We start from the raw sequence: 25,598 nt of genomic DNA, 5'->3' as shown, positions 1-25,598 counted from the left end.
TGCCATCTTCAATGCATAAAGAGGGCAAAACATCATCATGTAGCAATTTCAGATATCCAGTGGTATTGAGGTTTCCATTGATGAAGAATGTCCCCTCTATCTTTGAACCCCATATACCACACCATACCATCAATTTTTGTGTTCCAGCAGTCTTGGAGGGAGCTATCCACTGTGGGTTAATGTCAGACCAATAGCGGTGGTTTTGTTTGATAACTTCACCATTCACAAAAAATTTGCCTCATCACTAAATAAAATGTTCAATGTAAACTGAGGGTCCTGTTCCAGTTTTTGTTTTGCCTATTCTGCAAATTCAGTGCGCCGATCTGGGTCATCCTCGTCGAGATGCTGCAGCAGCTGGATTTTGTAAGGGTGCCATTTGTGAGTTGCTAATATCCGCCGAAGGGATGTTTGACTGATGCCACTCTCCAGTGACATGCGGAAGTGCTACGCTGTGGGCTCTTGCTGAATGAAGCAAGGACAGCCACTGATGTTTCTTCATTAGTGACAGTTTTCTTGCATCCACATTTTGGTAAATCCAACACTGAACCTGTTTCACAAAATTTGGCAAGCGATTTTGCTAACTGTAGCATGGGAGATGGGTGGTCTCGTAGGGTGTCTTGCATTGAAATCTGCTGCGATGACCCGGGTACTGCGTTCACCAGACATCAACACAATTTCTATCCACTCCTCATGTGTTAACCTCTGCGACATGTCAATGGCTGTAAACAAAGAGAAATTTGTAAATAACTCATGAAAGAATAAAGTTATGTTAAAACCAAAAGTATACCATTGTTTTTGTTGCGAAATTCTCAATAAGTTTGATGTGTCACATGACCCTCTTCCCATTGAAAAAAATAAAGTTGATCCAAAATGGCCGACTTCAAAATGGCCACCATGGTTACCACCCATCTTGAAAAGTTTTCCACTTCCCATATACTAATGTGCCACAAACAGGAAGTTGATATCACCAACCATTACCATTTTATTTAGGTGTATCCATTAAATGGCCCACCCTGTTTAATGCACCCCCATAGCAGTATAATGCACTCCATAGGAGTATATTGCACCCCCATAGGAGTATAATGCACCCCCATAGCAGAATAATGCACTCCTATAGTATAATGCACCACCATAGCAGTATAATGCACCCCCATAGTATAATGCACCCTCATAGTATAATGCACCATCATAGTATAATGCACCCATATAGTATAATGCAGCCCCATAGCAGTATAATGCACTCCCATAGCAGTATAATTTACTTCCATAGTATAATGCAGCCCTATAGCTGTATAATGCACCCCCATAGTATAATGCACCCCCCTAGCAATATAATGCAACCCCATAGGAGTATAATGCAGCCACATAGTAGTATAATGCATCCCCATAGGAGTATAATGCACGCCCATAGTATAATGCAGCCCCATAGCAGTATAATGCACCCCATAGTAGTATAATGCACCCCCATAGTATAATACAGCCTCATAGCAGCATAATGCACCCCCATAGCCCATAGTATAATGCAGCCCCATAGCTATATAATGCACCCCATAGTATAATGCACTCCCATAGTATAATGCACCCCCCTAGCAATATAATGCAACCCCATAGGAGTATAATGCACACCCATAGTATAATGCAGCCCCACAGTAGTATAATGCACCCTTCTAGAAGTATATTGCACCCCCATATCGGTATAATATGCCCCATACCATGGCTTTACAAAAAAGAAGTTTCTCATTGCATGGCCGAGCTCCAGCTGTGGCCTCCTCTCCAATTAAGATGAGGCACACAGCATAGTTCCAGCGTATGACAGTGATGTCACACTTTGGTGACGTGCGCGCTGACATCAGCAGCCAGCCCGTGATTGGAAGGCAGCTGTAACCGGTTGCCGTGCGGGAGGAATCTCCTGCATGGCAACAGATTTTAACTGATCATGCGCCGGAGGAAGCGTGTTCAGTTACTGAAGAGTCAGGATCCTGCTGCTGGGGCCCTCTACTCATCAGGCCCCATACGCCAGTAAAGGCAGTAATACCCTAATGGCGGCCCTGGGTTTTGCACTCTCTGTGCCTGAAAATTTAGCCATATGCAATTGCTGTTTAACTCCAACAGGTGGCAATAGAGTAATCCTGGATATAGAAATGATGATTGGAAAGAAGCACTGGATCTTCTGGCTGTGGTGGAGGATCTGCTGGTATTTTGTGTCTCCTGTATTGTTAGCTGTAAGTTTCACTAATTTCTAAATAGACAAGAAAATGCACTCAAATAATATCTATCTATGTACAGTATCAGTCTATCTATTATCTAACTACAGCATATATCTATCATCTATTTATCTATTATCTATTTATCTATCTATCATCTATCTACAGTATGTATCTATTATCTATCATCTATTTATCTATATATTATCTATCTAATGTCTATCTATCATCTATTTATTTATATCTAGCTATTGTCATGCTGCAGCTATGCAGGTAACTGCAAACTCCACTAGATAGCAATAGACTGGAAGGATGGTAACAAGTCAGCAAGAGCAGACCTGCAGTGCTGCACCGAAGCTACCACCAGGTAGCAGAAGAAGAGTAAAACAAGCCAAGTCAAAACCTAGACCGTCACACCGTACAAAGGGAAACACAAGCACAAAGTCAGTGGAGAGCCAAAGGGTCAATACCAGACAAAAGGCAGAAGTACCAGGGACCAGAGGCAACATCAAGTCAGAGTCAAATACTGGGAAATCCAAAAGCAAATCAGGAAACACCATGACGGGATGGGCAGAGAGGGAGGAACAGACACCGGCAAGGTCAGAAAGCGCAGCAGGACCAATCAGGGTACTACCAGAGTCAGGTACTCATGCCGTAGGCAGAAAATATAGCTGACATGGCCTGCAGGACACAGCAGGAAGAAATAGCAGACCTGAACCCAAAACGAGGCCAGGCAAAGTTAACCCTTGGCATGATAAGTCTGGGAAAGGGGCAGACAGGACTGGATCATGACATCTATTATCTATCTAGCTATCGATCATCTATCTATCTACAGTCATATGTTAAAGTTTGGGCACCCCTATTGATGTTAACCTTTTTTCTTTATAACAATTTTGTTTTTTGCAACAGCTATTTCAGTTTCATATATCTAATAACTGATGGACTCAGTTATATTTCTGGATTCAAATGAGGTTTATTGTACTAACAGAAAATGTGCAATCTGCATTTAAACAAAATTTGACCGGTGCAAAAGTATGGGCACCTCAACATAAAAGTGACATTAATATTTTGTAGATCCTCCTTTTGCAAAAATAACAGCCTCTAGTCGCTTCCTGTAGCTATTAATGAGTTCCTGGATCCTGGATGAAGGTATTTGTGACCATTCCTGTTTACATAACAATTCCAGTTCAGTTAAGTTTGATGGTCGCCGAGGGGTGCCCAAACTTTAACATATGACTGTATCTATCTATCTATCTATCCATCTATTATAAATCTATCTATCTATTATCTATCTATTTATCATTCTATCATCTTTTCAGCTGTCTATATCAATAGCCATTGCCCCCACCCTGGATGTGTCCCTATCAATTGTTTGTACAGTTCCCACCCATCTTCCCAACTGTCCCTTTCCCTATTCCTTGCTTTGGTAAATCTAATGTGTATTTGGACCTGCCAATAAAGCATCTTTGAGTTTGAATGTATATATTATCTATCTACAGTATCTATCTATCATCTATCTATTATCTATATATTATCTATCTATCTACAGAATCTATTATCTATCTACAGTATCTATCTATCTATTATCTAGCTATCTACAGTATCTATCAATCTATCTATTATCTATTTATCTATAATCTATTATTTATCTATAACCTATATATACTGTATATCTATTATCTAGCTATTATTTATCTATAATCTATATATCTATTATCTATCTATTATCCATCTATTATCTAACTTCAAACAATAGATGTATCTGTCTTAGACAAACATTGTATTACTTTAAAAAAATTAAAGCTGTTTTCCATCTTGGTGGATTTTCCATAAATGTTCATGATGGCAGTAGCCATTTAAATGTTTTAAATCACAGAAAATACATTACAATTATTTTATTTTTGCTCACATTTTACAGGTCATTTTGGTTTGGTCGTTGGTCACCTATGAGGCTGCAGCATATGGTGGTGTAAAATATCCCAAATGGGCGATTATACTTGGCTTCCTTATGGTTGTTTTTTGTCTAATATGGATTCCCATTATAGCTGTTGTGAAAGTCATACAAGCCCCTGGTAACATTTTTCGGGTCAGTGTCCCTAATTTGACAGATTTTATGACAGCGGACTGACTATTATTATACTATATTAATACTGTTGTATATAGTTTTATGATTACATTCCTTGAACACTCTGTTCACGTCACGATTACATGCTCCATACACCGGAGAAAGCTGTCAGTTATAGGTGAGAGAATCTGCCAAAATTTTAATTTGAATCTAATGTGAATCAGATGGGCATTCTTATGCTCAGAAGTCTCTCCAGACACTAGAACATATAAAGCATAGGTAAAAAAAAAAATACTCACTTGGCCCTCACATGTCCAGCCACGAACCCCTGTTCAATTCCGGTCAGGTACGGTGGTCCTGTCTTCAATGGTACCTTTAGCACCTCCGGCATTGTTGAGAAGGAAGGCCACAAGACAGATAAGATGCAACTGAAGGCTGATTAGGATTACCTGATATATATACACACAGTATATACACACATACACACAAATTCATCTCATTTATACTTTTCCTTCACAGCGCATTGCGAAGTGTTGTAGACCAACTGAGAACTGGGGCCCCCGTCTGCCAAGTAACCGTGGTGAGAGGTACCAGAATATGAAGGATGACACTGCTAATGAAGACAATAATGAGGTTGAGATACCAGATCTTAAAGGATTGGATAACTCCTCATTTCAGAAAGACTGAGTCGGATATATTTCATCTGTGCCCTCACAGTTATTTTTTGGACTCTCTACAGAAGACACTTTTTACTGCTCAGGTCAATTATACAGAATTTCCACCTTGATGTTAGAACCATGTAGTAATGCATAAGTCACTTTGTCTTGGTAAACTAGGCCTAAGACCCTCTGTACAGAGTATAGTAATAACTGCAAAAATAAAGGTTGCAAATATGTTAGAGGTTATGGAAAAAACGTATTTTGCCTCGAGGTGTTTAAGATGTAAGATACCATTGGAATGATGGATATGTAAGAGTGGTGGACAGTACTGTCATGTTCCTACCCCTGAAGTCAATCACGTTGTATTATAGTGTGAGCGATGTTATGTGTCTTTCATTTATAAATATATATACTAGCTGAAGAGCCCGGCGCTGCCCAGACATAGTAACTAACTGTGGTTAGTTATAGCAAATTATAATTATCCTCCATCCCATAGTCCCGTGCCCATATACCCATCATACATATCCACGATCCCATAGGCCCGTGCCCATATACCCATCATACATATCCTCCATCCCATAGTCGAGTGCCCATATACCCATCACACATCCTCCATTCCATAGTCCCATGCCCATATACCCATCACACATCCCATAGTCCCATGCCCATATACCAATCATACATATTCGCCATCCCATAGTCGAGTGCCCATATACCCATCACACATCCTCCATCCCATAGTCCAGTGCCCATATACCCATAACACATCCTCCATCCCATAGTCAACCATTATGACATCATAATGAGCGGCGGGGCTTGCAACCTATGATGACATCAGCGTCGCCATGGCAACCATTATGACATCATAATGAGGGGCGGGACTTGATACACACACACTTTTTCCCCATTATGTAGATAGGGGCAAAATTGTTTGGTGAATTGGAACGCGCGGGGTTAAAATTTCACCTCACAACATAGCCTAGGACGCTCTCGGCGTCCAGACGTGTGACTGTGCCAAATTTAGTGGCTGTAGCTGCGATGGTGCGGATGCCTATCCCGGACATACACACATACATACATACATACATACATACATACATTCACACACACACACACACTCTTGAGCTTTATATATTAGATATACAGTATATACAGTATATATATATAAATATACATGAAAGACACATAGCGATATATATATATTGATATGGCAATGTGTGATGTACTGAGTGTGACACCTGTTGCTGTCAGGCATTAGGTACAGTTTAAATGTAATATACTCAGTGCATAGTGTCATAGGATATATAGTGTATAAGTAATATGTGGTAATGCTTAATGTCTAATGATATAGGTTAGGATATAGGATAAGTTACAGTTAATGCTAGGGGACTAGCCCATAGTGGAAGAAGGCTAGTAAGGTTAGAAAAGGGACTGACTTCCTCATTATAGTCAGATAGTGAATTTTGTGATCCAAGGTCAAGCTCAGTGCTATGGGCAACAGCCAGAAGCTATAGTTCAGGGCAGTGGGAGGCCTTTATGGAATCCCTTGTGGATAGTCCTGAAGCATCCTTAGCTCAAGGCTGACATAGAGGCTAGGAAGAGCATCATGTCCTATGGCATACAGGGGAAGATGGAAAAGGGAAGGTAACAGTTCCTGGGTGTACTGGGAAACAGGACAGGAAATCCCTGTGGCTAGCAGAGCCAGTAAATGTAGGGAAAGTCCAGGAGGAATGGATAGTAATGCTGCAAATGTGTTATGTTGAAGAAACAAGGAATAAGAAATGTTTTGCCCACTACTGCTTGTAATCATCTGATGAATTTGAACTGTCCAGTAAACTGTTGTGTGTTGAATAGAACTGTGTGCCCCTTGAGTTATGTGTGGCGGCTCCTGAAGATGGAGACCCTGAGAAGACAGAGGTCTACGGCCTACAAGTGTCATCCGTCCCACATACATCTGCACATGGAGACCACAGCACAATTTTCCTGTAAAGTGTCAGGGCGCTATGGAGCAGTTACTCATTTATGGCTATCGCGCTCGGTCACATTACAGATATAAAATGCCAGGAACGGTGGAGTAACTTGAAACTTGTAGGTTTCCAAAATCTAGAACAAAGACCCCAACTATCACTCTTCATATTGTCCTATAGGCCAAAAGGATGTATTGGATCTCCATAGGCTGCAAGGCTCGGGTGTGACTGCAACTCATGCGTCCACTATAGATTTGGCTAGGAAACTGAGTAATGGTCACTTTTGCATCATAGTTATCACAGTGGGACATGTAGTAGGGCAAACGCAAAAGTAGACTTTCCTCTAAGGCTCAGTTTAATGCCCCAACCAAGGCAAGGCAAAGTAGTCTAGTTTTCCCCCTTAGAATAGACACTTGGCCTCCGCATGCCCCCTCTTATGATGCACCACTGTAACAGACAAAGGTGAAGAATAAGAATGAATGAAAAATGGAATGAACTTTTTTGATAGATGTTTCCAAAAACAGGGAGAATCTGAACTAATAAAGGCTTCTCATTCTGGTGTCCAATGTTTTTCTGAAAGCTGAGCAGCTGCTGTGACCTAGAGCAAAACTATGCTACATACCATCAAACCCGGCTCTTCAGCTAGTAAATTTATAAAGTTCGATCAGACTATTACAGATGTGGAGATACCAAATGTGTATAATTTTATATTTAACAGGAGTGATTCTAGTTTTTTTTCTTATTTTCTTAAAACTTTTCTTTTTTAATGTTCACTTTTTTTTCATGGCCACTGGAACCTGCCATCGTGTATTGCAGTGTATAGTCCTAATAACGATTTCCTATGAAGCCAAGTCATAGAAGCACCAACATGGCAGTGACATGGACCTTCAGCAGGTCCTCTACCTATCAGCACGCCACAATGAGGGGATGGTGGCAATGGACACCTGGAACCCACATAAGCAGGATCAAGGAGCTCAAATGCCAGTGTCATTGTCATTGAATGACAGCAGCTTTAAAAAAAAGTTAACAGCAGTGATCCGAGCTCAGCTCCAATCGCAGCTGTTACAGACAGAAGCTGGCTTCGTAATGCAGCCAGCACCTGCCTTGTATGGTGCAGGCTCAGCTCTTGAGCCCTCTCCATACGCCCTTACATCCTCAATGACGTAATGGTACATTTTGGAGCATCAATGGGTTAATGTGTTTTCTTATGCAGAAACTCTGAGATTAAGTGCTTGAAATGCAATTTCATTTTTTACATGCATTTTTTTCAGCCTTAGTACAACCTTCTACAGGGGGAAAAAGTGCCAACGTACATACACTTCATCAGCATCTTTAAGCATATGGGTTTTCATTAAATTACATCCACTTTGGAATGTAAAACAGAGCACATTTTCTGCACACAAGAAAAACATTGTGGGAAAAAGCAGCATTAATATGAAAACATGACCTAAAAGTTCTACAGTGGTTATATCTGGTTGGATTTACAAAGTAAAGGAATGTAGGAATTGAATTATATTGTTACTTGCTATTTTTCTTTTTTTTGTTTCTGAAGAAACTCTTCGAATGGGTTGTCCTATGAATATTACTCTGTTAAATAAAAATAAAGTAGCAATCTTTCTATTGGAGTCATTGTATTAAATAAATAAGCCTTGTCTAGATAATGCTGGGACATGTTATGGGTCATGTGAATAAAAATCCAAATTAGATATCACTGAACAATTGTGATCGTAAACGCCAGAATGGAGATAACTACATTTGTCTGGAGACTACAGTATAAAGAAAGACCAATTGTGCTCTGTGTGTGCTTCCTAGTGAACAAGAGGTGCTAATGAGAAAGTCAATTGCCCAATGTAGACTGTCGTCTCCGGCTCTCACCATGATTTTCAAGATAACACAGTGGAATTGTAATATTTCATTAATAATAATAATAATAATTTTTATTTATATAGCGCCAACATATTCCGCAGCACTTTACAATTAAGCGGGGACATGTACAGACAATAAATTCAATACAAGTTAAGACAATTCAAACAATGACATTAGGAGTGAGGTCCCTGCTCGCAAGCTTACAATCTACAAGGAAATGGGGGGACACAGTAGGTGAGAAATGCTTGTTAATTCAGGTCTGGCAATTATAATAGGGATTTTCATATAAAGCTGCATGATCCGGTCATCAGCCCGTGTGTTTAAGTGCAATAGACAAGTATCAAGTGCAGTTATGTGCATGAAGGGTGTGGAGACAGATGAATAGTAGGGTGCAGATTCAGAATAATATTTGGAAGGAGGGAACAGGGCAAAGTTAGCTTGCTGAGTAGTTGATGTGATAGGCTTCTTTGAAGAGATGGGTTTTCAAAGCGCGCTTGAATAGGTCAGGGCTAGGTATCAGTCTGATCGTCTGGGGAAGTGCATTCCAGAGAGCTGGAGCAGCACGAGAGAAGTCTTGGAGACGGAGGTGCGAGGTTCGGATTACGGGGGATGTTAGTCTTAGGTCATTTGTAGAACGGAGGGCACGTGTAGGGCGATAGACAGAGATGAGAGAGGAGATATAAGGCGGTGCAGAACAGTGGAGAGCTTTATGGGTGAGAGAGATGAGTTTATACTGGACCCTGTAGCGAATAGGTAGCCAGTGTAATGACTGGCATAAGATGGAGGCATCGGTGAAGCGGCTGGACAGAAATATGACCCTGGCTGCCGCATTCAAGATGGATTGGAGAGGAGAAAGTTTGGTAAGAGGGAGACCGATCAGAAGAGAGTTGCAGTAGTCCAGACGAGAATGAATAAGAGCGACAGTAAGAGTCTTAGCAGTTTCAAAGGTGAGAAAAGGTCGGATTCTGGAGATGTTTTTAAGATGCAGGTGACAAGAGCGACTGAGTGATCGGATGTACGGAGTAAAGGAAAGTTCAGTGTCGAATATGACCCCAAGACAGCGGGCATGCTGCTTGGGAGTTATGGTTGAACCCTCCAGGGTTATTTCGATGTTAGGTAGAGTGAGGTTAGTAGAGGGGAGAAACACAAGAAGTTCAGTTTTAGAGAGATTTAGTTTCAGATAGAGGGAGGACATGATGCTAGAGACAGCAGACAGACAATCCTTGGTATTTTGAATTAGGGTAGGGGTGATGTCAGGGGAAGAAGTGTATAATTGGGTGTCATCAGCATAGAGATGATACTGGAACCCAAATCTGCTGATTGTTTGTCCAATAGGGGCAGTGTATAAAGAGAAGAGGAGAGGGCCTAGGACTGAGCCCTGTGGGACCCCGATAGTAAGGGGGACGAGAAGAGGAAGAGGAGCCGGAAAAAGATACAGTGAAGGAGCGGTCAGAGAGGTAGGAGGAGAACCATGAGAGGGCTGTGTCCTTGAGGCCTATAGAGCGGAGCATAGTGAGGAGGAGCTGGTGATCCACAGTGTCAAATGCGGCAGAGAGATCCAGGAGAATCAGCAGGGAGCAATGACCTTTCGATTTAGCTGTTATTAAATCATTAGAGACTTTAGTGAGGGCAGTTTCAGTAGAGTGTAAAGAGCGGAAACCAGATTGTAAGGGGTCGAGAAGAGAGTTATCTGAGAGATAGCGGATTAGACGGGAGTGGACCAGGCGTTCCAGGAGTTTAGAGATGAAGGGAAGGTTAGAGACAGGTCTGTAGTTAGCAGTGCAGTTCTGGTCCAGGGATGGCTTTTTAAGTAAAGGGGTTATGATGGCATGTTTAAATGAGGAGGGAAATATACCTGAAGAAAGAGAGAGGTTAAATATTTTAGTCATTAATGTCATCACTGTAATAATTAATGTTCAAAACAATATATATATTTGTGATCAGGGAACCTGTCATTAGATTCATGCTGCCCAAATCACAGGAAGCATGAATGAGAGCCTGGCTGCCCGATTGCTGAAAATTATTTATTTATTTTACTTAGAGTGCCAACATGATTTAAGGCCCCGTCTCACATAGCGAGATCGCTGAAACGTCACAGATTTTGTGACGCAACAGGGACCTCTCCAGCGATCTCGCTACGTGTGACACATAGCGGCGAACGAGCCCCATGTCGCTGATCGTGCTCGAATGTCCTGGGCCATTTTTTGATTGCTGGTGTCCCACTGGCCAGCATGCATAGCTGTGTTTGATGCCAACGAGCGACCTCGTTGGCGACTCAGAACTCAGGGATGCAGGCGGGAGTCGTCAGACTAGCTGCTGTGTGACAAGGTCCCAACGACCGCCGAGGTCGTTATACGGATCGCTGGATCGTTGCTGTGTCGTTGAGTAGATCTGTCTGTTTGACAGATTACTAGCGACCATTTAGCGACATACCAGCGATCCTTACCAAGTCGTATCGTTGTCGGGATCACTGTTGCGTCGCTTAGTGTAACAGCAGCTTTACAGACATAATCACTGTCCCCATTGAACCTCAATCTAAATTCACTATTGGTAGGTCTTCGGAGTACTAGAGGAAACCCTCGAAAACATACAAACTACTTGCAGACGTTGTCCTTTGTGGGATTTAAACCCACGAGCCCAGTGCTATCCATTGAACCAATATGCTGACCAATTTTGATATATTCTAAAAAATTCCTGTGTTTTAGAGTAAACATACTTTGAAAAGCTAGTCAGGGACCATAAGGACTTACCAGATTAGTCCTCAGCTGACTCATCCCTGAACAGTTCAGTTGATTGACAGGTACCTCCCTAGGTTAGGATCAATCTGCGTTTCAGAGCATAACATACGGTAGCAATTGTGCAGAAAAGTTTTGGTTCGTTTTTGGATTGTAAGCTCCAGACCTTTGGAAATACCAAGAATGTAATATCAACCCAAACTATGAATTTGTCATAGTCATGTTTGGTGTGTCTAGGACGGTATAAATTTGCTTGAAAACTTGGCTTTAGTAAAATTCCACTAAAAGTCTCCTGTGAGAAATGTGTTATAAATTAGGGCTATGTCTTGCAATCTTCTCTTCTGTCCTTGCATATGATTAGCCGTCCTCCTCTCACCTGAGTAGGAGGAAGGTGGCTGTGAGTCTTTAAAATCTCTAGAAAGACACAGTGTCGGACCCAAGAGATGCAACCAAGATCATAGTTTTGTCCAACTGCCAGTGGATTTATTGACAATCTAATTGGTAAGAAGTCTCTTTATTTTATCTTTTATTTTTGTTTGTGTTTCACCTTTTCTATGTGTTCTTTTTATTATGTCCTTTTTGTAACCGTGTAAAGATTATACTTGTGTATGTTCAATGTTAGGCTATGTAATAATAATCTTTATTTTTTATATAGCGCTAACATATTCCGCAGCGCTTTACAATTTGTTCACATTATCATCACTGTCCCCAATGGGGCTCACAATGTAAATTCCCTATCAGTATGTCTTTGGAATGTGGGAGGAAACCGGAGTACCCGGAGGAAACCCACGCAAACACGGGGAGAACATACAAACTCCTTGTTCCCACGTGTGGAATTTCCGCGGCAATTACGCAACTCCCTGCCGCAGGAAATCCGCAAGAAATCCGCATGCGTAATTCCCGTGTATTTCCTGCGAAAAACTAGCGTTTTGCAAGCGTAATTAGCTTGCAGAATGCTAACGTTTTCCAAGCAATCTGCAGCATCGCTTGGAAAACTGATTGACAGGTTGGTCACACTCGTTAAACATAGTGTTTAACGAGTGTGACCAACTTTTTACTATTGAGGCTGCCTATGCAGCCTCAATAGTAAAAAGATACCAAGTTAATAATTTAAAAAAATAAAAAATCATGATATTCTCACCTTCCGGCGTCCCACGCAGCGTCCCCAGGCCTCAGCGATGCTCCTGGCGAGTCCCGTTCAGAGTGATGCCTTGCGACAATGACCCCAGATGATGTAGCATCTCGCAAGACCGCTACGTTATCACAGGTCATTTTTGCGAGGCATCACTGGGAGTGGGAGTTGGTGGGAGCATCGCTGAGGCCTGGGAGCACTGCGGGGGACGCCGGAAGTAGAAGATTATCAAAAAATTTTTATTTTAACTCTGTTTTTTACAGAGATATGGTACCCAGGGCGTGGAGGACAGTCTCCTCTCCTCCTGGGTACCATCCGCACAATTTCCGCTTACTTTACATTTTGTGGGCTTAGCCACATGCGAAAAGTAAGTGGAAAAATGCATTCCTATGTGTGCAGAATTCCCGCGATTCCGCAAAAATAATGAGCCTGCTGCATATTTTTCTGCGATGCGATTACGCCGCGGAAAAATCCGCAGCATTAGCATAGCATGTGCGGAATGCCATTGAACTCAATGGGTTGCTTATTTTATGCAGGTTCGCTGTGAAAAAAACACGGCAAAAACACATAAAATCCGTGGGAATTCCGGACATGTGCACATCGCCTTACAGTTGTATCCAAGTCATATGCAGTGAGATTCATTACAGTACATATTTGTTATGAAGTTCCCTGGCTTTCTTTTGATGCTTTCTCAGAATGTCCACCTAATGTGTCCGATGCTGGTGGTCACAAATACTCATCCCATTGCCTAGATTGGCTTTTTACAAAGGCAGTAAAGTAATTCCTTCTATTATATAGACCACCTAATAGACTAGATCACTAGAAGTTTCTTTTTATCATCTCCACTGTGAAAATTAAGGCTTCCATACACATTAGATACTGGTTGTCTGAGGATCTTTTGGCCGACGTATATCTCTCCGGTCTCCTCTGAACACTTCGGTGTTCTCTATAAAAAAGTCTTATTTCTAGGGAAAACAAAAAGATTAGCCATTAGAAATCCAATGTGCTGGATCCTTCTCTCCCCGACATCATCTGTTAGGAAACCCCCATACACATAAGACTGTCAGTCAATACGGCCAATATTAAAGAATTGGACTAACTTTAGACTATGGAGGCCATGATGATTGTCCTGAGAAATGGCAAAGAAGATATAATATCAAATAAATATCTGGACATAGGAGCATTTTTTAAATAAATCCAATTTTTCGAGTAACATAACAAACAATATTAAAGAAGCCCTCCTCCCAGCAAAATTATTATCCTCTTAATATATTGCAGTCATATTATATAACACTGTGTACTTACAATTGCTCATTTTGCCTTTCTACCCAGTTAATTTATCTCTTTTTTTCTACTTTATGTAGAAACAATTGCTCATTTTGCCTTTCAACCCAGTTAATTTCTCTTTTTTCCTACTTTATGTAGAAACAGAAAGTCTCTTTTCCTCTTCAACTCCTGACTCAGGTGCTCCCACCTCCTCCTGACAGGCACTCTTGCAGTGATTTATGACTCATGCAGGGAAAACAAAATTTTCTGTTTCTACATAGAGCTTAGAAGGATAGTCAGTTTTTAATCATTTGATGTCATAGACCTTATGGAAAGAGAAGGATTAATTAGGTAGAAAGGCAAAATGAGCAATTGTAAGTGCAGAGGGTAATATAAATGTGAAGACTGCAATATATTAAAAGGTTAATAACTTTGATGGGAGGATGAGGAAGGCACGTTAAGATATAATCCTGAGACAAACATTATTAAAGTTTGCTTTGGGAGGCAATTATAAAAGTAAATTATTAGGCAGTCCACCTTGTTATCTCAGTTGTCCTTGATGTTGTGATGTTACACAACATTAAAAAGGTTTTATGTCTTTTTATATGATTAGTCACATTCCCTAATAATGTCACCCCTGCTATGCTAATGGATACATAAATCATCTGCTTGTTCATAAAAGATATTGTCATCACTGTTCATTCCGCTCAGGGTGATAACGTTCTCATCTCAGTAAATTACAGTATTAGTGGAGATTGTGATCTATCACTAGCATAACCTCCAAAAATTAAATTAAATGTCTGTCAAATTTAATAGTAATTTTCATGTTTATATGATCCTGGGGAAACTCCAGTAAAAAAATGTCATCTGTGTTGGTATTATGCTCACCGTGCATAAGACTTGGTGTGAGGAGCATGGGTATAAATAGGCATACAGTCAATTTGAAGTATGATACATGGAATTAAAGTCAGGGGAAAAAACAGAGTGCAGACATACCAATTAAAAACAGAGGGTGGGGAATGCATGAGGGTTCAGGGGTTCAATGGGTATTCTGGATTAAGCAGGTTCAGCAGACAAACCTGTGGATGAAAGCAGATGGCTCAGGACATGGCAGCATGAAGGATAATATACCATGGTTTATCAATCTGGTATATTTCTCATGTATCACTTTAAAGATGTCACAGATGAATGGAATCAGCTTCAAATGGAAGCATAGGGTTCACATTAATTTATATGGGACCCGTCTGGTTTCGGTTTGTTTTGTATTTTAAGAACTTAAGAAAATTTCCTGCATGCAAGGTATGTGAACAAAGCCTTACCAAGTATTGTAACGGCTGGAAGGGTTCATCAGATGTAGCTCAGCTCCTATTGAAATAAATTGTAAAGTGGAATATTTTGGAAAAACTGATGTAAAATGCTGACCAAATACTTAGCGTGTGAACACGGCCTTAGAAGATTTCAGCTTGTTCTTCCATAGATTAAACTATAAACTGTATTTTCACTGAATTGATACATTCCTTCAGGAGCGGACAAAGACAGATGAGGTCCCTATGCAAAAACAATATATGGGCCCTTTGCAGTCCAGGAGCTCATCATAATGCCCAATTCCACCTGCTTTGAAGGTGTTAGTGGCCCCCTTAACTTTTGGGCCCCTGTGCATCTGCATACGTTGCACCAATGATATGTCCGCCCCTGCATTCCTTCCTCCATGTAATATTTATTGGATACAAGAACAAGTTTAAAATGATATCATTATGGGGCCTCCCTGACTGCGGAGCTTTTATTTCATTGTCCATTACTTCCCCTAAATCCTCCTGAGTCCTCCCTTGTTCCGCCCCCAGCTCCGCCCATTTGGCTGGAAGAAACTGCTGTGAAAATGCCAAAAGTCGCTAGGTTTTAGCACAACTCTGCATTGTGCAAAAACTATGTGACTTTTCAAAGTGACTCCCCTGACGAAGCTACTATATAGTAGCGATACGTGTAGGGATGGTCTCGGCGGCATTAGATTAAGCACCTGGTGAGTACCGTTCACTTTATCAACATCTATACCTCACTCACCATGTGGGTTGATATTGGGTGCATTTGTATGCCTCATGGGTAGGCAGGGATTCGTAGTCTGCATAGTGGACTAGGAATTTATTATAAGATCTTAACCGTGTTATATACAACTTATATTCATATTTGTTACGGCTGAGATTATATTTAATGGCAGATAATCTTTTGCACTGAGGACTATTATGTCATCTCTGTAAGTTAATCACTGTTATCCATTTGCTCTGGTTTTTTGGTGTTTTAAGTGTTTTTAAATTTGCATGTGCACTGACTTATCAATAAAGTCCTTTTTTCACATTGGCATAACCCAGACGAGTGCACCATGATTTGCGCCTTCTCTTTTCTTCTTTTCCTTACATGTTTCTATTATACTTTCCTCCGATTGTTCCACTCCTGATTTTGGCTTACAGATGTAAAATACTCAACCTGCATCATGGCCTAATACACATATCATCATATACACATATACTATGAGGGAGTCCATAAGTTTGGACCTCCATCATATATCCAGTGCAGAGAGTGATTATGAGGAGCGTGTCTTTCTCTGAGGGACCCAGTATATCTATGCATGACTCAAATCTACTGATTTTTTTGGACACTTTGTAATGCTTCTTTTTGCCTGTGGTGGTGCTGTAGGGGAATTATATACTTACTGTCTGATTCCTCTGTAGATTACAGCTGCCGAGCAATTGCTTGGACCCCATGGATCACCATTCTATGGCCGGGGTCACACATGCGAGTGCAATGCGAGAAACTCACGCGAGTCTCTCGTATCAATACCCGGCACTGCCACCGGCGGTTTGGACCGGAGAGTTCAGCTGCACAGAAATACATGCAGCCGCACACTCCTGAGTGCCGTCGGCAGTGCTGGTTATTGATGTGAGAGACTCCGGCCTATAGTGGGTATCCTGATCTCATGTGACTTCTTACAGAATTACAGTGACCTTAAATACCCAAAATATTACATATACCCTTACACCTAATAATACTCTTTATGTATGCCTGATGACACACAGACTCCTTTATGATATAGGGATCTCTCTAATTATATGTGTTTAATTGTCCATTATCGGCATCACTTCAATTTTGCATAATGATGATGTAGATGATACAGATTATCGAAGGGTTACACATAAAACCCTATTGAGAAACCATGGTGAGAAAATGACTCGCCTTCTTAATTACCATGTGCAGCTACTAACACCTCCCTTCTCTCAATGACAAAAGTTACAAGGTGCAGCCAAGTCACAACCCAAAGAACTAGATTGGAATAACATCATGGGAAATTTACCTTTACCAAGATTTATGAGATGTTCCAAGAAAAAATCTGTAGATATAACTGTAAGTAATTATCTTTCTATTCATTTCTTCATTTTTTTATTTTCTTTCATTTTTTAAAATAGCAAAAAAAATCAAAATGTGTTAACATCGATGATCGTTGTGTGAATTACATTCCACTCTATTTTCCCTTAATTTTCCGTAATATTTTTTGATCAACGTCAACCATATGACAAATATTCATTTACTGTAAGTTAATTAACCCCAAATCTATATAATTTCCATGTTCGATGAAGACCGAAGTCGATGAAACTGCCAATAATGGAGGACCAGAACGGGAGATGTGGGCCAATAAAGCCGACTATCTGCTGTCTATGGTGGGATATGGAGTGGGACTCGGCAATGTCTGGAGATTTCCATACCTTTGTTTTAAACATGGAGGAGGTAAATTAACATCTAAAAACATGTATCATGTCTTATAAAGCAAAAAAAAAAAATGCTGCAATTTTGCAACTTCTGCAAAAAAAAATCACAAAAACAAAACTAAAAAATCTCTTACCCTGCAGTCGTACAGTTTCTTGCAATTTTTCAAAAACTGCCCAACCTGTTGATGAAATGCCCTTGATTTTTCACATTTTATAGACAGAAATTGAAAACTTGCACACGTAGCACATTAGTGTAGATTTGTAGGCTGGTTCTGTAGCATAATATATGTGACCTCGGTTGTATGTGTACAGAATTAGTTTTGCGTATGACTAACTGTAAAATTACACGACTGTGCTTAATATGGCAGCATTCTTTACAGAGAGGTGATATAGGGACATTGTGTGTGCAGTGTATGGTAACATTATTTATGTGTACAGCATGTGGCACTATTATTTGTACTACATTTCAGTAATATTTGCATGCATGGCATATAGTGATGTATACGGTTAATGGCAACATTATTGGTGTAAAAAGTATATTACTTTTATGGGTATTATGTAAAGTGATGCAATACAGAATATATATATATTTATATATGTGAAAAAAGGGAAAAAGCAGCACAAAAAATGAACAGACTATATGGGTGCAAGTCTTCCAGGCATATACCAAACCTCAAAAATAGTCCTCAAGATGAAAGCAGCACAACAAAAGAGTTCCAGTCAAAGTGCTATTTAAAAGCCCATCTGATTAGTTGCCCATACAGCTTGAGAAAGGTCCACAATTCCCAGGACCGAAACGTCACTGTATGGGCAACTAGCCAGATGGGCTTTTAAATAGCACTTTGACTGGAACTCTTTTGTTGTGCTGCTTTCATCTTGAGTAATATATACATTATATATATATATATATATATATATATATATATATATATGTGTTAAGAAAGTGCATCAACTTTTTTTCCCCTTAATTTTGTGCGTTCCTCCTAAATAACACATTTATAGAGTGTCAATGAAGTGCCTTTAGATCAAATTATAACCAGACCAGAGACATATATTAATTATGTCACGACTCCCCCTGCCTAGCCTGAAGAAGAGACCCGAGTAGTCTGGAAAGCTTGCAATGTGTTACCATCTTTTCAGTTAGCCATTAAAAGGTATCAACCACTGAGGACTCTCAATTCTGAATATTCTTCTATCTACTGGCTAACACGGTACAAAGATATACATCTTTCCACTACTCCCCTTGCGCATTTAGCTGGAGTCGGCCATCTGTGTGGCCACCAATGACTAAACTAAACATGTGTCCAAAGCCTTCCACCATAAAAAATGAAAATCAAAAGAGGATTGATGCCGTACTGAATACAAGTAGGAGATGAAATCACAAGAGTGTTTTTACCTGGATGGATGTACGCAGTAAGAGCAAGATAGAGTCCAGTCCCTCTGCCTTGACGCGCATGTTTCGCCTAGCTTCTTTGGGGGGCAAAGTCTCAGCCCCTCACTTCTTATTCTGCAACTTTTTCTGACTTTTAATCTTGTTTTTACTGTTTTTGAAATCATTAAAAATTGAGTTTTATTATTATTACCAAAGGGTAATCTGGTACCTGGGTAATTGTGTCAACTATAGAGGAGGATCAGCCTGTGTATATATGTATACTGCCTTTGGCGGTAGTATAGAGAGGCGGGTCTACAGAGATAATTTTGTCAACCATATAGAGATAATGATATATATGGAGAGGTGGGCAGGCACCACATAATATTAAAGATAGTTGTTCATATAGCCGGGTGCAACCAATGCGCTAACAAGAATATGAACAAAAGCCAAGAAAAAAGAGCACAAAAATGGTGCACGCACAGCGTAAATCATGAGTAAAAAGGCTTTTTTTAGACAGAAATGCTAAACAGACAGTATCACAATTTATAATTAAAACCATAAATGAAACGACATGCAACGGAATGGTGAGCAGGCAAGTGAGAGAAAAATACTCCTCTTATGAAATATTCAGACAATGCCTACTTTCAGTAATTAACCACCCCAAAGAGTAAAGAGTGTGGATTATGCAATGGACCCATAGGAGGATTAGTGAGACAAATACCTAATATTAATGTAATATACTAGATTAGTGGCAAAGCCACACTAAAAATATCTACATAAATAATAAATCTCTAAATGGCACACAGAGATAAGGGGTTCCCTAAACAGTCATAATCCTCATAAAGGTCCTATCACCAATCAATAGTGCAAGCTATCTTAATTACCCAGTGGAGTGTTCACACAGCCCGCTCTGCCCAACGCATGTCGCTGCCTATAGGAGCTTCATCATGGGAAGTCGTCATAGGTAAAGACAGGACACTATAAATACCAGAGGGTAACCCACTAAGGTCTACACATTTTGAGAAGTTAGCATGCAGCAATAAGTTTATGCAAAGCAAACGATAATATGATTACACAAGGTAAATCTATCTTGTGACCCATTGCGTAAGTAATGGTGCATTTTGGGGTTCTTGTTGATAAAGGAAAGTTCTATGGGCATAAAAGGGTAGGAAATGCCTTTCCATTAATAAGGAAAGCTTCCAAAAAAATAAGCAAAATGGTGTGAAGTGCCTCGTAAGCCTAGCCTATGTTTAGGTGTACTGCAGAGCATTAAGGTACTGTCACACTAAGAGATATCGCTAGCAATATCGCTATAACTTGTGACGTTATAGCGATATTGCTAGCGATATCGCTGTGTGTGATACTTACCTACGACCCGCTCCCCCGCTGGTTATCGCTGATCGCGCGAGAACCTTCAGGACCGCTTCTCATCATCAGCTTCCTGCGGCGCTTCCTGTGGAGAGACGAGCGACGCGTGGAGCCGGGCGGGAGGACGCAGGATCGCCTGGTGTGACAGGTAAGTAGCGACCCCCGACCCCTGCGATGTCGCTGGTGAGATCTGCCTGTGTGGCAGCTCACTAGCGACCACTTAGCGATGTACCAGCGATCCTGACCGCGTCATATTGCTGGTCGGGATCGTTGGTACATCGCTAAGTGTGACAGTACCTTTAGGCACTCCGTATGATGCCACCATATAATGAAGATATTCAGCCCCCAGAATCTCTCCTCCATCAGAGACTCTGCACTATTCCGAGCCTATATAATACAGTCATACAGGCTTGGACTGGCCAACTGGAGAATGGGAGAATCCTCTGGTGAGCCGCTGTGTAAGGGTGGGCCACCACGCTCTTATATGAGCAGCACTTGGCACAAAATATTTGAATCACTATGTACAGATAAAAGCGACATCTTATTCATTTAGCAATCTGCCCCGTTCATTGTTATATAAATTTGTGATTGAGGATAATGTCACATTTGCATGTAGCTGAAAAGTGGGGCCCTGGAGTTTGTTAGTGGTGGGCCCTTAGCACCTCAGTCCAACCCTGCAGTCATGTGACAAGTAACCATGTCTTCTCTATTTCAGGCGCCTTCCTCATTCCATATGTAGTTATGCTGGCACTCGCAGGGTTACCCATGTTCTTTTTGGAATGTTCAATTGGACAGTTTGGCAGTCTGGGTCCTATTGCAATATGGAGGATGGTGCCACTATTTCAAGGTAAGAAGATTAGAGCATATTCTTATTGCCGGCTATAGAAAAAGTTTTGTAGATGACTGCAAATTATGAGTAAGGCGACAAATACAAAATGGATCTGCTCCCTTGGAGCAATGTATAGCAAAAAGTGTTGAGGTAAAGGATTAGGCAGAAAATCGATGTAATTTTAAATACTTTAAAAAAATTAAAAAAGTATTATTGGATATCTCCTCATGCTGGGCAAAGTAAAAAAAAAAAAAGAAAGTCAGCACTCCATAGACTTTAAGTGAAAAAATGTGGATTTTATTCAGACCCACATGGCATGGCCATGACGCTCACTGTATCCCTCTGCTAGTAAAGCCAGAATTGAGCCCTTGTTTTCCTCACTCAAGACTGTTCTTTTCAACTCCTTTGGAATGGTTAAAAGTTATTTTTTCATTCCTATTACTTTTGGGATATTACTAGCACTTGTTTTGCCATCCAGCTTGTCCTATTGCAAGAGGATTGTGAACACCACAGCAGGGTTTTTTATACTTTCCTTCGTTAAATAAGATTTGGTTCAGGTGATCACCTAATCAGAAGCACATTAAGTAGAATGAGGTGTACTCTGGTTGGAATTCAACTGACACTGGAATGGAATGGCCGTCAGACATGTAGAGAAGCTGATTTTTATAAAACTGTGCAGTGGTCTCTTAACTTTTGCCAGAGCTGTATATATATATATATATATAAAAAAAATTATAAATTCTTAGCCCAAACACTGAACTCACCTCTCTTACACCCAACCAGGTTAATGTCTGTTCCCTGCCCCTAGTAATATGCTAACTAGCCGCCATTTCCACTCCGGTCCCTCTCCACCTTCTTGTGACTGCAGTTCCTGATTGACTGGAAGTCAAAGGTAATGGTCACATGTTCTCAATTTCAGTCCATAACCTTGTTCTGGTTCTCTTTGACTAAGGGCAGATGCAGACGACGGTATTTTTGGTCCCAGTGCGCGATCCCACAAAACATCATATCGCACTCGGACGAATTCTATTCCAGGGGGCTGTGCATGTCATGATCCCGCTGATCACTGTGCCCTGGGCACGCAAAGAGTGATAGTTGTGATGCTAGTCACTACTCAATGTGACGCTAGTCACTACTCACAGACTTGCCGTGATGAAAGATGGTCAAGATATCTGGGGTCAGTACCAAGAGGGTTCATTATAGACAAAGGGAAATGATAAAAGCTTAGGTAACAGTCCAATGTCTGAATATCAGGAATGTAGCAGATTAAGATGAAGTGGTAAGTCAAAGGTAAATCCAAGATCAGCAATTGAAATTAGAATATAACTCAGAGTACAGAACAGACACACACACCACTTCAGCAAAGCTACGATTGGCAATGGTCTGACAATTGTGAGACTGTTTAATATTCCTGAAATCACCCCAAAGAGATGAAACCTGGAGGAATCCCACATACCCACCCCAACAGGATGACTGAGCTGTCATTCACTATACTCACACCTCTGCATCAGATTGGGTGATAGAGCTACAGTGTGTTGCGAAAGTATTCGGCCCCCTGGAACTTTTCAACCTTTTCCCACATATCATGCTTCAAACGTAAAGATACCAAATGTAAATTTTTGGTTAAGAATCAAAAACAAGTGGGACACAATTGGGAATATGAACGAAATTTATTGGTTATTTTACATTTTTGTGGAAAATCAAAAACTGAAAAGTGGGGCGTGCAATATTATTCGGCCCCTGTAACGTAATACTTAGTTGCACCACCTTTTGCTGCGATTACAGCTGCAAGTTGCTTGGGGTAATGTCTCTATCAGTTTTGTACATTGAGAGACTGAAATTCTTGCCCATTCTTCCTTGGCAAACAGCTCGTGCTCAGTGAGGTTTGATGGAGATCGTTTGTGAACAGCAGTTTTCAGCTCTTTCCACAGATTCTCGATTGGATTCAGGTCTGGACTTTGACTTGGCCATTCTAACACCTGGATACGTTTATTTGTGAACCATTCCATTGTAGATTTTGCTTTATGTTTGGAATCATTGTCTTGTTGGGAGACAAATCTCCTTCCCAGTCTCAGATCTTCTGCAGACTCCAACAGGTTTTCTTCAAGAATGGTCCTGTATTTGGCTCCATCCATCTTCCCATCAATTTTAACCATCTTACCTGTCCCTGCTGAAGAAAAGCAGGCCCAAACCATGCAGGCCTCTCCCTTTTGTTTATGATGTACCCTCCTGGATCTTTACCTCAGATTCCTTCCCTGACTCAAGACTTGTCCTTGAGAAGTGGCTAAACATCACAGTACACATCTGATTTTTTTTTCCTCAAACCAAGTCAGTCCGAGGAAACAATCGCTGCACACCCAAGTTTGATTCGATGTTCGGGCCGCAATTGCCCATGCAAGTCAATGAGTCCATGGAAACCATTTTACTGCAGTAGGGTGACATCTGACTGCAGTCTGATTTCCACGAACTGACAGGACAGAGAAGAACACATTTTTCTTTCTAGCTTCTCCTCTGCCAAGAAAATCAGTTCACACTATGCTGACACTCTGATCAAACTCTAATAAGAGTTTTCTTGGAGTGTGATATGTGTAATAGGCCCGATTCTCTCAGATGAGAGAAAATACACTCATCTGACCCTGCCCTTACATTAACAAGTGACCTCCGACTCGCCCAGCAAACATTAGAGCAGTCCAGCAAGTCACAACTAGCACAAGATAACCAGAGCTACACCAAGAACAAAAGAAGATGTCAGCTGGAAAGTGCATTAGTAATACTACTATAGGGGAATTTAAAAAAAAAAAACAACTTTAGAGTGGTGCTTTAACCTCATGTTATATAGATTTGTATCCATGATCCCCATTGGTGCATCGCCACACTCCTTTGTGGAGGAACATGTTCCATAGACTGGAAGTGAGTGGCTGCAGGTAGAATTTAACTTCATTTTCTCCCTTCAGCCGCTCTTCCATGAAGCCAGCCAGGCAGATTTAAACACCATTTCCCTTTAAATTATAATCATATCTGCAGGTAAAAAATGTTTCTGGAGGAAAGGAATATTTTATTAGAAAATGAAGCTTTGTTTCAATTAAGTTTTTATGTATTTTTTGGGTGATTTCTTTATAATACTCTATATTAGAATAGATATTAAAACTTAATGTCGATGTCTTGAAGTTTTCACTTTGGCCACTATATCTAAGAATAGACTGACTCTTCCTGTTCTATAAAGATATATTTAAGTGTTACCATCACAAACAGGATTAAAATGAAATGTAACGCCCTCACTATAAAACTAACACAGGTTCAGGATGGCTATATTTCATGGTGCTTATATGGATCTGAATGCACTGACTGATTGCGTTTTTACCAGACCTAAACTTACAGCCTCGTAATTTCGGGTTAGAAGATCCACAATTGGTTAGTGTATTGTGGACCGTGAAATATGGCCGTCTGAACCTTGCCTAATAGTTTTGAAGGTAGAAATTGGCACTGTAAAAAGTTGATTCTCCTACCGATTCCTTCAGAAACTTTTGAACCTACTTTTCCAACTATTGCATACAGATCTCTAGCTGTATTGTAGTTAATAGTCCATAACAGAAGCACCATTTTTTGTCCATTGCAGGTATTGGCGTAACAATGGTTCTCATATCAGGGCTGGTAACTATATACTACAATGTTATTGTGGCCTACAGTCTATATTATTTATTTGCCTCATTTAATAGTTACTTGCCATGGTCGCAGTGTTTCCACTGGGCAGACAGTAAATGTCGTGATGGTATATCAGGTCAGTATAATATTTTCATTTTATACTTTGACAGAAAAAGTTTTGAAGAGTAACTAGACTTTTATTTCTTTGTTTAATAATTTTGTCCAACATGGAAAGTTAGGAAATTTTGCAAATCACTTTATTAAGGGATTTGTCTTCAATGCTATAAAAAAAATGTATATAGGTGGCTTCCATAACCCGGCTTTTCCCCATTTTATATTCATGCTGTTAGTTGCAGTGATATCCAAACATACCGTACTCATTTTGGAGTACAGATGATGGCAGTGAAAAGGTCACCTCTGCACCTGTCTCACTAACTGTGGACAAGTTGCTGCAGGAGGAGGAGATACATGCTGACCGATCACTGCCAGCATCTGTACTCCAATTGAATATGTTCTGATATAAATGCAGCTGAAGACAGGAAAATAGACTGGAGAAAAGTGAGGTGTTGGAAGTCACTGACACACAATATTTTAGGTCTAGAAAATAAAGACAAATTCAGCAATAAAGTGACTTGCAAACTTTTGTAACTTAATAGACAAAATCATTTAAAAAATGAAGTTTAGTTACTCTTTGGGCATATTTTCTGTGGCCTTGCTATGGCATTGGAGGGGATTGTT

General features: G+C 40.5%; 2 protein-coding genes across 3 annotated transcripts in view; both read left to right on the top strand.

Moving 5' to 3' along the window:
* The window catches only part of LOC141048089 (sodium- and chloride-dependent neutral and basic amino acid transporter B(0+)-like), a 57,654-nt gene extending 49,139 nt beyond the window's left edge, over positions 1-8,515 (top strand). The window contains exons 12-14 of the mRNA XM_073543471.1: positions 2,113-2,222; positions 4,123-4,290; positions 4,789-8,515. Coding sequence (XP_073399572.1) covers positions 2,113-2,222; positions 4,123-4,290; positions 4,789-4,956 — 446 coding nt within the window. The 3' untranslated portion in view covers positions 4,957-8,515. The remainder of the gene's footprint in view (positions 1-2,112; positions 2,223-4,122; positions 4,291-4,788) is intronic.
* An 8,635-nt stretch (positions 8,516-17,150) lies between these two features.
* Positions 17,151-25,598, top strand: part of LOC141048085 (sodium- and chloride-dependent neutral and basic amino acid transporter B(0+)-like) — a 47,861-nt gene continuing 39,413 nt past the window's right edge. For both annotated transcript variants that reach the window (XM_073543467.1, XM_073543468.1), the window contains exons 1-4: positions 17,151-17,287; positions 17,521-17,668; positions 21,105-21,236; positions 24,835-24,996. In XM_073543467.1, the coding sequence (XP_073399568.1) occupies positions 17,225-17,287; positions 17,521-17,668; positions 21,105-21,236; positions 24,835-24,996 (505 nt within the window). In that variant the 5' untranslated portion in view covers positions 17,151-17,224. The remainder of the gene's footprint in view (positions 17,288-17,520; positions 17,669-21,104; positions 21,237-24,834; positions 24,997-25,598) is intronic.

The sequence above is a fragment of the Dendrobates tinctorius genome, unplaced genomic scaffold (genome assembly GCF_039654945.1).
Source record: "Dendrobates tinctorius isolate UK_male_01 unplaced genomic scaffold, ASM3965494v1 ptg000133l, whole genome shotgun sequence".
In the NCBI taxonomy this organism is placed as follows: Eukaryota; Metazoa; Chordata; class Amphibia; order Anura; family Dendrobatidae; genus Dendrobates; species Dendrobates tinctorius.
This window is presented reverse-complemented; position numbering and strand designations above follow the sequence as displayed.